A 14,301-nucleotide genomic window follows, 5' to 3' on the forward strand; every position below is an offset into this window, starting at 1 on the left:
AAATCCTCCTCCACCGTATTGCTTCCAGTTTGGTTAGCCCAATCTATGTACATATTAAAGTCACCCATTATAACTGCTGCACCTTTATTGCACGCACCCCTAATTTCATGTTTGATGCCCTCCCCAACATCACTACTACTGTTTGGAGGTCTGTACACAACTCCCACTAACGTTTTTTGCCCTTTGGTGTTCTGCAGCTCTACCCATATAGATTCCACATCATCCAAGCTAATGTCCTTCCTAACTATTGCCTTAATCTCCTCCTTAACCAGCAATGCTACCCCACCTCCTTTTCCTTTTATTCTATCCTTCCTGAATGTTGAATACCCCTGGATGTTGAGTTCCCAGCCCTGATCATCCTGGAGCCACGTCTCCGTAATCCCAATCACATCATATTTGTTAACATCTATTTGCACAGTTAATTCATCCACTTTATTGCGGATACTCCTTGCATTAAGACACAAAGCCTTCAGGCTTGTTTTTTTAACACCCTCTGTCCTTTTAGAATTTTGCTGTACAATGGCCCTTTTTGTTCTTTGCCTTGGGTTTCTCTGCCCTCCACTTTTCCTCATCTCCTTTCTGTCTTTTGTTTTTGCCTCCTTTTTGTTTCCCTCTATCTCCCTGCATTGGTTCCCATCCCCCTGCCATATTAGTTTAACTCCTCCCCAACAGCACTAGCAAACACTCCCCCGAGGACATTGGTTCCGATTCTGCCCAGGTGCAGACCGTCCGGATTGTACTGGTCCCACCTCCCCCAGAACCGGTTCCAATGCCCCAGGAATTTGAATCCCTCCCTGCTGCACCATTGCTCAAGCCACGTATTCATCTGAGCTATCCTGCGATTTCTACTCTGACTAGCACGTGGCACTGGTAGCAATCCCGAGATTACTACTTTTGAGGTCCTACTTTTTAATTTAGCTCCTAGCTCCTTAAATTCATTTCGTAGGAACTCATCCCTTTTTTTACCTATGTCATTGGTACCAACGTGCACCACGACAACTGGCTGTTCTCCCTCCCTTTTTAGAATGTCCTGCACCCGCTCCGAGACATCCTTGACCCTTGCACCAGGGAGGCAACATACCATCCTGGAGTCTCGGTTGCGGCCGCAGAAACGCCTATCTATTCCCCTTACAATTGAATCCCCTATCACTATCGCTCGCCCACTCTTTTTCCTGCCCTCCTGTGCAACAGAGCCAGCCACGGTGCCATGAACTTGGCTGCTGCTGCCCGCTCCTGATGAGTCATCCCCCTCAACAGCACTCAAAGCAAGTGTATCTGTTTTGCAGTGGGATGACCACAGGGGACCCCTGCACTACCTTCCTTGCACTACTTTTCCTGCTGGTCTTCCATTCCATCGCTGGCTGTGGACCCTTCTCCTGCGGTAAGACCAACTCGCTACACGTGATACTCACGTCATTCTCAGCATCGTGGATGCTCCAGAGTGAATCCACCTTCAGCTCCAACTCCGCAACGCGGACCGTCAGTAGCCGGAGGTGGACACACTTCCCGCACATGTAATCGTCAGGGACACTGGTATTGTCCCCGTGTTCCCACATGGTACAGGAGGAGCATATCACATGACCGAGCTGTCCTGCCATGACTTAACCCTTAGATACACTTAAATTGCCGACAACAATGTTAAAAGTTACTGACTAATAAAGAAAAAGAAAAACTACTCACCAATCAGCAGCCAATCACTTACCACGTTGGCTGTGACGTCACCTTTTGATTTCTTTCTACTTCTTTTTTGACTTCTCTCAGCTGGAGCTGCACAAGTACGCCTCTCTCGACGCTCCCCGGACTGCTGAGCCTTTTATAGGCCGCTGCCTCTCTGGACTCCCGCCTCTCTCGACGCTCCCCGGACTGCTGAGCCTTTTATAGGCCGCTGCCTCTCTCGACTCCCACCTCTCTCGACGCTCCCCGGACTGCTGAGCCTTTTATAGGCCGCTGTCTCTCTCGACTCCCGCCTCTCTTGACGCTCCCCGGACTGCTGAGCCTTTTATAGGCCGCTGCCTCTCTGGACTCCCGCCTCTCTCGACGCTCCCCGAATTGCTGAGCCTTTTATAGGCCGCTGCCTCTCTGGACTCCCGCCTCTCTAGGTGGAAAGGACATTTTTTAGCATGTTATCACTAATGTGAATTCACATTAAGTAATCCTTGTGGATGATCCCATGGAAAAAAACAACAGGCCATGGTTTGGTCAGGCAGGCGTGGGTACAAACAAAAGAAACACATTTAGAATGGACATCTACATTGACTAAGTTGATGAGGGCTAGTTGCCTGCACCAAACAATTTTATTGGCTATCCACAGAGTAACGGAACCAAGGATGCATTGGTTGTAATTTACCAAAATTCCCTGGATTCTGGGGAGGTCCCATGCAGATTGGGAAACTGCAAATATAACGCTCCTATTTAAAAAAGGAGAAAGACAAAAAGCAGGAAACTATAGACCAGTTAGCCTAACATCTGTGGTTGGGAAAATGCTGGAGTTCATGATTAAATAAGCAGTAGCAGGACATTTGGAAAAGCATAATTCAGTCAGACAGAGTCAGCATGGATTTATGAAGGGGAAGTCATGTTTGACAAATTTGCTAGAATTCTTTGAGGATGTAATGAACAGGGTGGATAAAGGGGAACCAATGGATGTGGTATATTTGGACTTCCAGAAGGTATTTGACAAGGTGCCACATAAAAGGTTACTGCACAAGATAAAAGTTTATGGGGTTGGGAGTAATATATTAGCATGGATAGAGGATTGGCTCACTAACAGAAAACAGAGAGTCAGGATAAATGGTTCATTCTTGGGTTGGCAATCAGTAACCAGTGGGGTGCCGCAGGGATCAGTGCTGGGACTCCAATTATTTACAATCTATGTTAATGACTTGAAGGAAGGGACCGAGTGTAACGTAGCCAAGTTTGCCAACAATACAAAGATGGGAGAAAAAGCAAATTGTGAGGAGAACACAAAAAATCTGCAAAAGGACATAGACCGGCTAAGTGAGTGGGCAAATATTTGGCAGATGGAGTATAATGTTGGAAAGTGTGAGGTCATGCACTTTGGCAGAAAAAAATCGGAGAGCAAGTTATTATTTAAATGGAGAAAGATTGCAAAGTGCTGCAGTACAGCGGGACCTGGGGGTACTTGTGCATGAAACACAAAAGGTTAGTATGCAGGTACAGCAAGTGATCAGAAAGGCGAATGGTATCTTGGCCTTTATTGTAAAGGGGATGGAGTATAAAAGCAGGGAAGTCTTGCTACAGCTATACAGGGTATTGGTGAGGCCATACCTGGAATACTGCATACAGTTTTGGTTTCCATATTTACGAAAGGATATACTTGCTTTGGAGGCAGTTCAGAGAAGGTTCACAAGGTTGATTCCCTATGAGGAAAGGTTGTGTAGGTTGGGAAGAGGCAGAGACTCATTGGAGTTCAGATGAATGAGAGGTGATCTTATCGGAATGTATAAGATTATGAGGGGGCTTGCCAAGGTGGATGCAGAGAGGATGTTTCCGCTAATAGAGACTAGAATTAGAGGGCATAATCTTAGTTTTAAATGGGCGGCCCCTTATTCTGAGATGAGGAGAAATTTCTTCTCTGAGGGTTGTGGGTCTGTGGAATTTGCTCCCTCAGAGAGCTGTGGAAGTTGGGACATTGAATAAATTCAAGACAGAGATAGATAGTTTCTTAAACGATAAGGAAATAAGGGGTTATGGAGAGCGGGCAGGGAAGTGGACCTGAATCCATGATTGAATCAGCCATGATTGTTTTAAATGGCGGAGCAGGCTCGAGGGAACGTATGGCCTACTCCTGCTCCTATTTCTTATGTTTTTATGAAATCACGTACAGGTTGTCTAGAGACACAGCTCGCTAATGGCATTTTTTCAATAAATATTTATCCTAATACTTAAAATCAAAGATGGGAAGAAGCCAATATTTTTGGCACAGGGACTGTAATCTTCAAATGGTTGTTATTCTCATTCTACCAAATGTAGTTCACAAATGGGGCAAAATGGACTGGCGGCTGCTTCTTTAGAATTTCTTTCTCTTGCTCTTCCCTTTTGCTTATTGAGAAGAATGATGATGGCGCTCGGATAGAACATTTCCCTCTTTCTAAACTACCTCCTCCAATTTTCCTTAATCCCAGTATAATCAGGAGTTCCCACACTTCCAGGATGATTGCTCTGAGTGAAGTGATCCCATTGTGCTCATTTATGGGTACATCGTCTCAGATTCACCTCAGATTACAAATGGATTTTATCTGGGCTGGATTTAGCACTCAAATCCTTAAATGTGAGGCGTTTTTCCCAACACACGGGGCAATTTTAACCTAACCTACCTGGATTAATGAAGTGGGTGTTGGGTGAGTCGTAAAACGGACAGCTGATCTGTTTCCATCAGCTTAGCACTGGGCGGGTTAGGTTAAAGTGAGCCCCATTGTCTCATCCAATCTTTGTTTCTTACATTTTACTCTTATTGTATCGTGGGCACTTGGGATGTTTTATTATATTAAGGGTGCTATATAAATGCAAGTTATTATTCATAGAATCATAGATCACAGAAGGAGGTCATTGGGCCCATTGATTCTGCACTGGAGAACTAACCAGGCCTGACTGCTTAGTTTCTGAGATCAGACATGCCCTTGTTTTATTGTTGTACTTCCTGATCCACCTTTCTGTCATGATTAGAGGCAGTTAAAACAAAGACAAAAGTATCCTCTGGCACCCTAAAGACAACCAAATCAGTGGAGGGGATGGTCCCAATCATTGCATAAAGTACAATTTATAACTCTCAAAATTTGGGGCCCAATTTTCCCCCCGACTGAAATGGAGCACACCTAAATACCGAAATAAATAAGTTTTCTCCGCCCCAATCCATGGGGCTGGGAATCGAGCGAAATTGAGGTCTTAAAAGTTTTTTTTTATGATGTCAGCGCGACGTGGCATGTCCGCATCATGCTGACGTGTCACAACATCTCTTCCCTTCAGTTAAAGGGGAAGGCCACCGTGAGCTCTGCACAAAGTATAGTTCTGCCCACTGGGCCACCAGGGAGAGTTTCGGCCGGGCCAGCAGCCTGGCACCCAAGAGGGGGTGCCAGGCTGCCAGTTGGCGGCCCGGCCGAACCCGTGGCCGTCATTGTCGGGCCGACTTCGGAGTCGGCCAGCTATTAAAATAAAATGGCCACGGCAGTGTGCCCTCCCCTTTAAGGGCGGCTGTGCCGCCCAGCCTCTCGCAGCTTCCTGCCGGGGAAAGCTGTCGGGGGCACCGGGTGCCGACTGATCCACTCCCGCACGGCAATTTCCCACGAGGCAATTTCCCGTGGGGCAATTTCCAACGCAGGGCAGAAAGGGGGTCACTGCCGGTCGGTAAAGGGTCGCCGCGTGCCCAACGGGGTGGAAACACGGGCAGGGAGGTAGTGTGCACTGCCACAAAAATAAAGGAGGGCTTTGAGGCGGTAACGACTCTTAAAAAAGGGGCAATCTTTGGGCAATTTTGCCCCTTTATCTTTAAAGACTAAATAAATTTCCATTTGATTTTCGACAATAGGTAGCTAGGGTTCAACAGTTTTCCTGAAACTAAAGATTTGCTTTAAAGAATTTTTGTTATTCTTTGTCTCCAATAACATCAATATTAAAAAAAATCTGAGTTACTGGCAAGAGAATAACTCTAGTGTAAAGGTCAATCATACCTTCATGGCCAAGTAGAAGAGAGTGATTGGTGTTCTCATTGCCATTTTCTTCAAGCATATACAGGAATAAGTACTCACTGAATTCATTTTGTAATTTGAAATGAAGTAACTGTGGTCAGAAGGAGGGGATCGTTGCAATCTATAATCTATTAATAAACGGACTGGGGTTGAGCCTAATTGTCAGGTCATTACTGCAACACAGGGATTACATTGTATTTGTATGTCTCAACACTGACTTTGGACAAGAAGCTGTGTTTAACCCGACACAGATGGTCCATTGCTGTTTTTATGCAAATGATGCTGGTTCGCTGCCAATTTCAGCTACATGGTGATATCCGAGTTGAACACTGATACTGACCCTAGGTCTCTCTGCAAACATAACTGGTTATGTGTGGAAGATCAGGGCACCAAATGTATCTTCTGCTCTCAGCTTTCAATCCCAAAGGAATTGCAGCAGAAATACCGCTGAACTCCGCTGGTATTAAAGGCTATAAAGTAACCCCATAGAATGTTAAATGAAAAGAATACTGTGTCAGGACTGATATACACTTTGGTTTTATGCCTGCAAGCCTACTTTAGATTGAGCTTCCCACCTACCAGCAGTCATTAAATGCTAACCTTTTCTACATGGGTAGTCCTTATCCAGGATTTCCCTGGAGTCTCTGGGAATTAAAGATTAATCTCCTGGACAATGCTGCAAGAAACCCAGGAGTAATATCAGAGGGCGCATTAAAAAAAATTGTTTATTTAATTTTTTTAACACTTTTGTTTATTAGTTATTGGCGATGGGGGGGAGCGGGGGCGGGAGGGGAGGCTGAGAGCAGAAGATGCATTTTGTGTCCTGATCTTCTACACATGACAAGTCAAGAACCATCCAGTCGGTTAATGAAGAGTCTGTTCATTTTCCAACTGGCGGGGGTAGGCGGTGAAGGATGGGATGGATGTGTTGGGCCATCAACCAACCAACCAATGGTGGGAGTGTGGAGGTGGGGTGGTTGGAGGAGGGGCATCAGTGGTGAAACCTCCAGGAATACGTCCAACCAGAGGTAACACCTCTATCCACATCTCCAGTCTTCATACCGATCTCAGTACTCCACATCTTTATATGTTTGAAATGATGCATATCCTTGGTGTGACAAGTAACACGTGACGCGTTGGTATGGCTTTGCTGGTTATGGAAGAAATCAATTGGTGTAAAACATGGTATGATTTCCCCGGAGGGATCTAACCTATAATTTCAGCAGTATCTGCTTGACTTGTTTGTGCAAAATCCAGAGCAGCAAAGCAGATGTAAAACCACAGGATAAGTGCTTGCATTTCAGATTTTGTGCACAAATGCTAATTTACGCCATTAACCCTATTTATAGAACCGTTAAAGGTTGGAAAGTCCACGTTCCCGGTAATGATGCATTTCTGTTTGGATTTTGAAAGAAACATCAGATGTGGAAGAATCTGGAACCATAGGGCATAGTTTCAGAATAAGGGGTCGCCCATTTAAAGCAAAAATGAGGAGGAATTTCTTCTCTCAAAGGGTCGTGAATCTTTGGAATTCTCTACTGCAGCAAGCTGTGGAGGCCGGGTCATTGAATATATTTAAGGTGGAGATAGACAGATTTTTGAATGATAAGGGAGTCAATGGTTATGGGGAGCGGGCAGGGTAATAGCGTTGAGGCCAGGATCAGATCAGCCATGATCTTATTGAATCTCGGAGCAGGCTCGAGGGGCCAAATGGCCTACTCCTGCTCCTATTTATTATGTTCTTATGGAGCTGGCTCACTCTCAGTAGCCACACTTCACACAGTTTGTCAAGTGATTGGAACAATTTGGCTTAACTTGATTTTGATTTCCCCTGCTCACATTTTTCATATTCGTAGTTTGAGTGCAGAGCTTCTCCTCATCTGTATATTAAAGTTAAGAAAGGACTGCCACATAAAGGACTTCCGTTATGTAGGGAGACTATAGAAGCAGGGATTGCTCACCTTACAGAAACAGAGGTGTGATTTATGAAGGTGCTCAAGATTATGATTGAGTAAATAGGGAGAACCTGTTTCCACTGGCAATGGGGTCGGTCACCAGGGGACACACAGATCTCAGATAATTGCATAAAGAACCAGAGGGGAGAAGAGGAGAATTTTTTGTTTTTACACAGTGTGTGTTTATGATCTGGAATGCACTGCCAGAAAGTATGATGGATGCAAATTTAATAGTAACCTTCAAAAGGGAATTGGATAAATACGCAAAGGATAAATATCTGCACGACTAGTTAAATAGACCTTTCAAAGAGTTGGCATAGATGGGCCGAAAGGCCTCTTTGTGCTGTATGATTCTACAATCTAAAATATTACGACGTGCATCTCTGCACTTGTTGGTGCCTCTTGCATAGAAACATGGAAACACAGAAAATAGGTGCAGGAGTAGGCCATTCAGCACTTCAAGCCTGCACCACCATTCCTTGCTTATTCCTTGTTCTAATATTTTCTTCGGCATAAATTTTTTGTTACTAGTGTCCTTTTGACTATGTTTTCAGTCATAGAATCAATGATACAGCACAGAAGAGGCCATTAAGCCCCATCGTACCTGTTGCTGGCTCTTTGGTAGACCTCTTCAAATAAGCCCACTGCACTGCTCTTTCCCCTGTAATTTTTTTCTCTTCCAAGTATTTATCCAATTCCATTTTAAAAGTTACTTTTGAATCAGCTTCCACCATCCTTTCTGGCAGTGCATTCCAGATCACAACCACTCACTGTGCACATATTTTCCCCTCATGTCGCCTCTGGTTCTTTTGCCAATCACCTTAAAGCTTTGTCCTCTGGTTACCGACTCTTCTGCCACCGGAAACAGTTTCTCCGTATTTACGCTATCAAAACTATTCATGATTTTGAACACCTCTCTCAAATCTCCTCTCAATCTTCTCTGCTCTAAGGAGACCATCCCCAGCTTCCCCAGTCTCTCCACATAGAAACATATTCAAGAGGGAGTTGGATATGGCCCTTATGGCTAAAGGAATCAAGGAGTCTGGAGAGAAAGCAGGAAAGGGGTACTGAAGTGAAACATAGAAAATAGATGCAGGAGTAGGCCATTCGGCCCTTCGAGCTTGCACCACCATTCAAAAAGATCATGGCTGATCATTCACTTCAGTACCCCTTTCCTGCTTTCTCTCCAGACTCCTTGATTCCTTTAGCCATAAGGGCCATATCCAACTCCCTCTTGAATATGTCTAATAAACTGGCATCAACAACTCTCTGCGGAAGAGAATTCCACAGGTTAACAACTCTCTGAGTGAAGAAGTTTCTTCTCATCTACCCCTTATCCTTAGACTGTGACCCCTGGTTCTGGAACTCCACCAACATCGGGAACATTCTTCCTGCATCTAACCTGTCCAATCCCGTCAGAATTTTATGATTCTATGAGATCCCCTCTCATTCTTCTAAACTCCAGTGAATACAGACCCAGTCGATCCAATCTCTCCTCATATGTCAGTCCTGCCATCCCGGGAATCAGTCTGGTGAACCTTCGCTGCACTCCCTCAATGGCAAGAACATCCTTCCTCAGATTAGGAGACCAAAACTGAACACAATATTCCAGGTGAGGCCTCACTAAGGCCCTGTACAGCTGCAGCAAGACCTCCCCCGCTCTTATATGCAAATCCCCTGGCTATGAAAGCCAACATGCCATTTGCCTTCTTCACCGCCTGCTGCACCTGCATGCCAACCTTCAATGACTGATGTACCATGACACCCAGGTCTCGTTGCACCTCCCCTTTTCCTAATCTGCCGCCATTTAGATAATATTCTGCCTTCGTGTTTTTGCCCCTAAAGTGGATAACCTCATATTTATCCACATTATACTGCATCTGCCATGCATTTGCCCACTCACCAAACCTGTCCAAGTCACCCTGCAGCCTCTTAGCATCCTCCTCACAGCTCACACCGAGACCCAGTTTAGTGTCATCTGCAAATTTGGAGATATTACACTCAATTCCTTCATCTAAATCATTGATGTATATTGTAAATAGCTGGGGTCCCAGCACTGAGCCCTGCGGCACCCCACTAGTCACTACCTGCCATTCTAAAAAGGACCCGTTTATCCCGACTCTCTGCTTCCTGTCTGCCAACCGTTCTCTATCCACGTCTAGTTAATCTCTTCTGCATCCTCTCTAAGATCTTGACATCCTTCCTAAAGGGTGATGCCCAGAATTTAACACAATACGCTAGCTGATACCGAACCAGTATTTTATAAAGGTTCATCTTAACTTCCTTGTTTTTGTACTGTTAATAAAGCTAAGGATTCCATATGCTTTTATAATTGCCGCCTCAACTTATCCTGCCACCTTATACTTGCTGTGGAGGCCGTTCAGAGAAGGTTCACCAGGTTGATTCCAGAGATGAGGGGGTTGACTTATGAGGAAAGGTTGAGTAGGTTGGGCCTCTACTCATTGGAATTAAGAAGAATGAGGTGTGATCTTATCGAAACGTATAAGATTATGAGGGGGCTCGACAAGGTGGATGCAGAGAAGATGTTTCCACTGATGGGGGAGACTCTAACTAGAGGGCATGATCTTAGGATAAGGGACCAACCGTTTAGAACTGAAATGAGGAGAAATTTCTTCTCTGAGGGCTGTGACTCTGTGGAATTCGCTGCCTCAGAGAGCTGTGGAAGCTAGGACATTGAATAAATTTAAGACAGAAATAGACAGTTGGTAAACAAAGGGGTTATGGGGAGCGGGCAGGGAAGTGGAGCTGAGTCCATGATCAGATCAGCCATGTTCTTATTGAATGGCGTAGCAGGCTCGAGGGGCCTTATGGCCTACTCCTCCTATTTCTTACATTCTAATGTTCAAAGAATTGTACACATACACTTCTCTGTTCCAGTATCCCCTTTAACATTGTACCATTTACTTCATATTGCCTCTCCTCATTCTTTTTACCAAAATGTATCACTTCACACTTCTCTGCATTTAATTGTCTGTCTATTTCACCAGTCTGTCTATGTCCTGAAGCCTGTTACTACTCTCCACATTACTATATTTCTGAGTTTTGAGTCATTTGCAAACTTGAAATAATACCCTGTATACCCAAGTCCAGGTCATTGCTATATATCAAAAAGAGCAGTGGTCCTAATATCAACCCTTGGGGGACACCACTGCACATTTCCCTCCAATCTGAAAAAAACAACAGTTCACCACTACTCTCTGCTTTCTTATCCATGCTGCCACTGTCCTTTAATCCCATGGGTTTTAATTTTGCTAACAAGCCTATTATGTGGTACTTTATCAAACGCCTTTTTAAAGGCCATATGCACAACATCAACCACGCTACCCTCATCAACCCTCTCTTCATCACGCAATCAAGTTAGTCAAACACTATTTGCATTTTACAAATCGGTGCTGACTTTCATTTATTAGCCCATTCTTTTCCAAGTGCAGTTAATTTGTGCGGGATTTTTGTCTCAAAGTTCCCCACCATAACCCTTGACTCCCCTATCGGCCGACTGGCCTATAATTACCAGGTTTATCCCTCTCCCCTTTTTTAAACAGGGTTGTTAAATTTTCAATCCTCCGGTCCTCTTGCACCACCCCCATATCTCAGGAGGATTGCAAGATGATGGCCAGCCTCTCTGCAATTTCCACCTTAACTTCCCTCAGTTACCTAGGATGCATCCCATCCCGATCGGGTGACTTTTCTACTTGAGTTCTGGCAATCTTTATCTTAACTGATCTTTATTTTTATCCAACCAATATCACTACTATCTCATCCTTTACTGCTAAATTGGCAGCATCCTCTTCTCCAGTGAAGATAGATACAAAGTGCTCATTTAGTACCTCAGTCATGCCCTCTATCACAACAAGGTCTCCTTTTTGTCCTTAATTGGCCCCACCCTTCCTTTCACTATTTCTATCATTATAAAAGACTTTTGGTTTCCCTTTTATGTTGGCCGTTAATCTATTCTCATATTCTGTCTTTGCCCCTCTTATTCCCTTTCTCGGAACTCTTTTACTTTCTGTATTCAGCTTGGTTCTCTATACATAAGAAGTAGGAGCAGGAGTGGCCCCTCGAGCCTGCTCCGCCATTCAATAAGATTATGGCCTCAACTCCTGCCCGCTCTCCATAACCCCTGACTCCCCTATCGCTCAAAAATCTGTATCTCCACCTCAAATATATTCAATGACCCAGCCTCCACAGCTCTCTGGGGTAGAGAATTCCAAAGGTTCACGGCCCTCTGAGAGAAGAAATTCTTGATTATGAAATTATGAACTTTACAATTGTCAGAAGCCTCCTTTTTCTGTTTCATTTTAATCTCTCTATTTTTAGTCACTCAGGAAGCTCTAGCTTTGGATGCCCCTCCCCCCCCCCCGTTACCCGAAGCATCTCCTATTTGTAGGCCTCCTATTGTTCAATTACTGTTTTGCCAATCGGTTTTTAATACCAATCCACGTGGGCCAGATCCCTTTACAACTTATTGAAGTTAGCTCACCTCCAGTTACGCCTCTCATAAACCTCCTGCAGCTTCTTGGATTTTGAGCCCAATTCCTGAGCATGTTTGGGTCATTTCGCTACGCTAACGGTGCTGTGTAAATGCCACTGTGTTTTCCCATTTTCAGATTTGTGTCGGACGAGGGGAAGAAACAAACGGCTTTGTCAAGGTTTGCAGTGGGAAGAAGAGAGGAGTCGTGCCAGCGGACATTCTGGAAGAAATTTGACTTTTAAAAATTTCTCTTCAAAACAGAAAATATGCAGAAGGTTATATACTGAACATTTAGCTCATTTATAGCATCCGTGTCCCACGCTGTCTCTTCACTGCTGCACCACAACGGAATGTTGGAGATTGATGGGCCCAGAATGGTGGCCCTGTCTATGTGGAGTTGTAATGCACACTATCCACTCTGTCATCACATTCCCAAACTCGCAGCATAACAGCCGAACACTCTCCTTGGATTACGGTTAAGCGATGGTCAGGAGACATTTTGCACCAGCTCTCACTGTGTTATCCACTCGGCCCTTCTTTGAAACACTGTACATTTAAAGAAAAAAGCACCAATATAGTCCTTAAGGCTATTTGCTATTTGTCCACTGTTTATTGTTAATACACTTTGGGAGCTGTACCAAATTGGAGTCATTTCTTCTGACACATGACGACAAATATCTAGTTGACAGTGAGTCGATTTTTTGGAGCTTTCTTTTGGTTTTCTAAAAACTTGCTCATTTTGACTTTGTGCAATAGTGTAAAATGTGTGATAGCAAATCGGCAGCTCGCTTTACACTGTCACCTATTTTACACTTTCGCACAAAGTTTAAAATGACCCCCACTGTGTATTCGAACATTGGGGATTGATTTTAACCCAGAGTGGGTTTCAGGTGTGTGGTTGGGGGCGGGGAGCTCATTTATGAAACATGCTATCCTAAATTTCAGGCCCTGGGTATTTTAACTCCTGGGTGGAATTTAAATCCCGTTGGTGCACTTGCTACGCAGAACAGACGTGAAGAGCTTACAGGTAAGTGGCAAGGAAGGGGTTACTGGAGGGTCTTCCAGCATGGAAAGTGGGGAGAAGTGGTTGCTGTGACCTAACCTCAGGGCTACTACCATCTTCTGCTGAGCGCAATAGCCCTTGTAGCCTCCCCGCTTAGATCCAGTTAAAATTGCATCAGCGTCTTGTTGACATGATGGGATCCCCGATTTGCCTAATTTTACGAGGCTCCCACCTGTTTTAGGTGGGCGCCTCATCCGTCTACAAAGTCCTGCAGGTTAAAATTGTAACTGGTCGGATCTGAGTGGATGAGTAACCTGTTTGTTTTTTTTAAACTGCCCACCCGCCCGATTTCCCCCCAGACATGTAGGGTTAAAATTAACCCTGTGATCAGGCACTGTCTCCAGCTTCAACCCAGCCATCTGGAAGGAAGCTTTCATCTCTCTGTTAGCTAAGAGTTCCAAAGTGAAATGAGTTCTGGCAACTCAGTCCTGTTCTCATTCAATGGAGTCCATTGTCTTTGAGCTAATTGGCATCAATTTGGCTGCTGAAAAGTAACAAAGTTGGAAGAATGTGGACAGTAAATTCAAGTATTGGGTAGCTGCTTTGAGTAATCTGGACACAATGCTCTTGTGGTGCTGCTGGAAACCAAGGTCAGTATGTTCATAGCTATCTAATAGTCTTTACTTTTCACAGTTTTAACTGTGATGTGTTGAAACACAACATAGGACTCGTACTTCATTCTTCAAATCTCTGTTCTAACTTTAGAAGAGAATTCAGTGTTGCACCACTGTATAGTTTATTTTTCCAGTGTGATTATGGCCTCTCCGAGCAAGATTGTCAGGGTCGGGGCAATTAACGCTAAATCTATGAGCAGCTGGATGGAGATTTCGCATACTCATTTCATTTATGCCCTTGAGTACATTCTAATCCGAGTCCCCGCTGTGAAAGAACAGTCTTCTAGCTGACATGGTCATTTGTTGTCTGTCCCCTTGACATGCCTAATCATTTAACGTAATGCAAAATCTTGGGCCAAGCTAGTCTTGGTTCTCAAAATGGAAACTTTCCTCCTGAATCCCGCAGGCAAATCTTAAAGGCCATAAACTCCCTTTATTTTTATTACAGATACCATCCAAATTGATGCTTATT

The 14,301-nt window shown here is 44.4% G+C and overlaps 1 protein-coding gene across 1 annotated transcript in view; it reads left to right on the forward strand.

Annotated features, from left to right (window-relative positions):
- The window catches only part of LOC139233659 (SH3 and cysteine-rich domain-containing protein 2-like), a 157,987-nt gene extending 145,288 nt beyond the window's left edge, over nt 1-12,699 (forward strand). Inside the window, exon 11 of the mRNA XM_070864066.1 lies at nt 12,289-12,699. Within this exon, the coding sequence (XP_070720167.1) occupies nt 12,289-12,387 (99 nt within the window). The 3' untranslated portion in view covers nt 12,388-12,699. The remainder of the gene's footprint in view (nt 1-12,288) is intronic.
- Nucleotides 12,700-14,301: the final 1,602 nt, after the last annotated feature.

The sequence above is a fragment of the Pristiophorus japonicus genome, chromosome 21 (genome assembly GCF_044704955.1).
Source record: "Pristiophorus japonicus isolate sPriJap1 chromosome 21, sPriJap1.hap1, whole genome shotgun sequence".
In the NCBI taxonomy this organism is placed as follows: Eukaryota; Metazoa; Chordata; class Chondrichthyes; family Pristiophoridae; genus Pristiophorus; species Pristiophorus japonicus.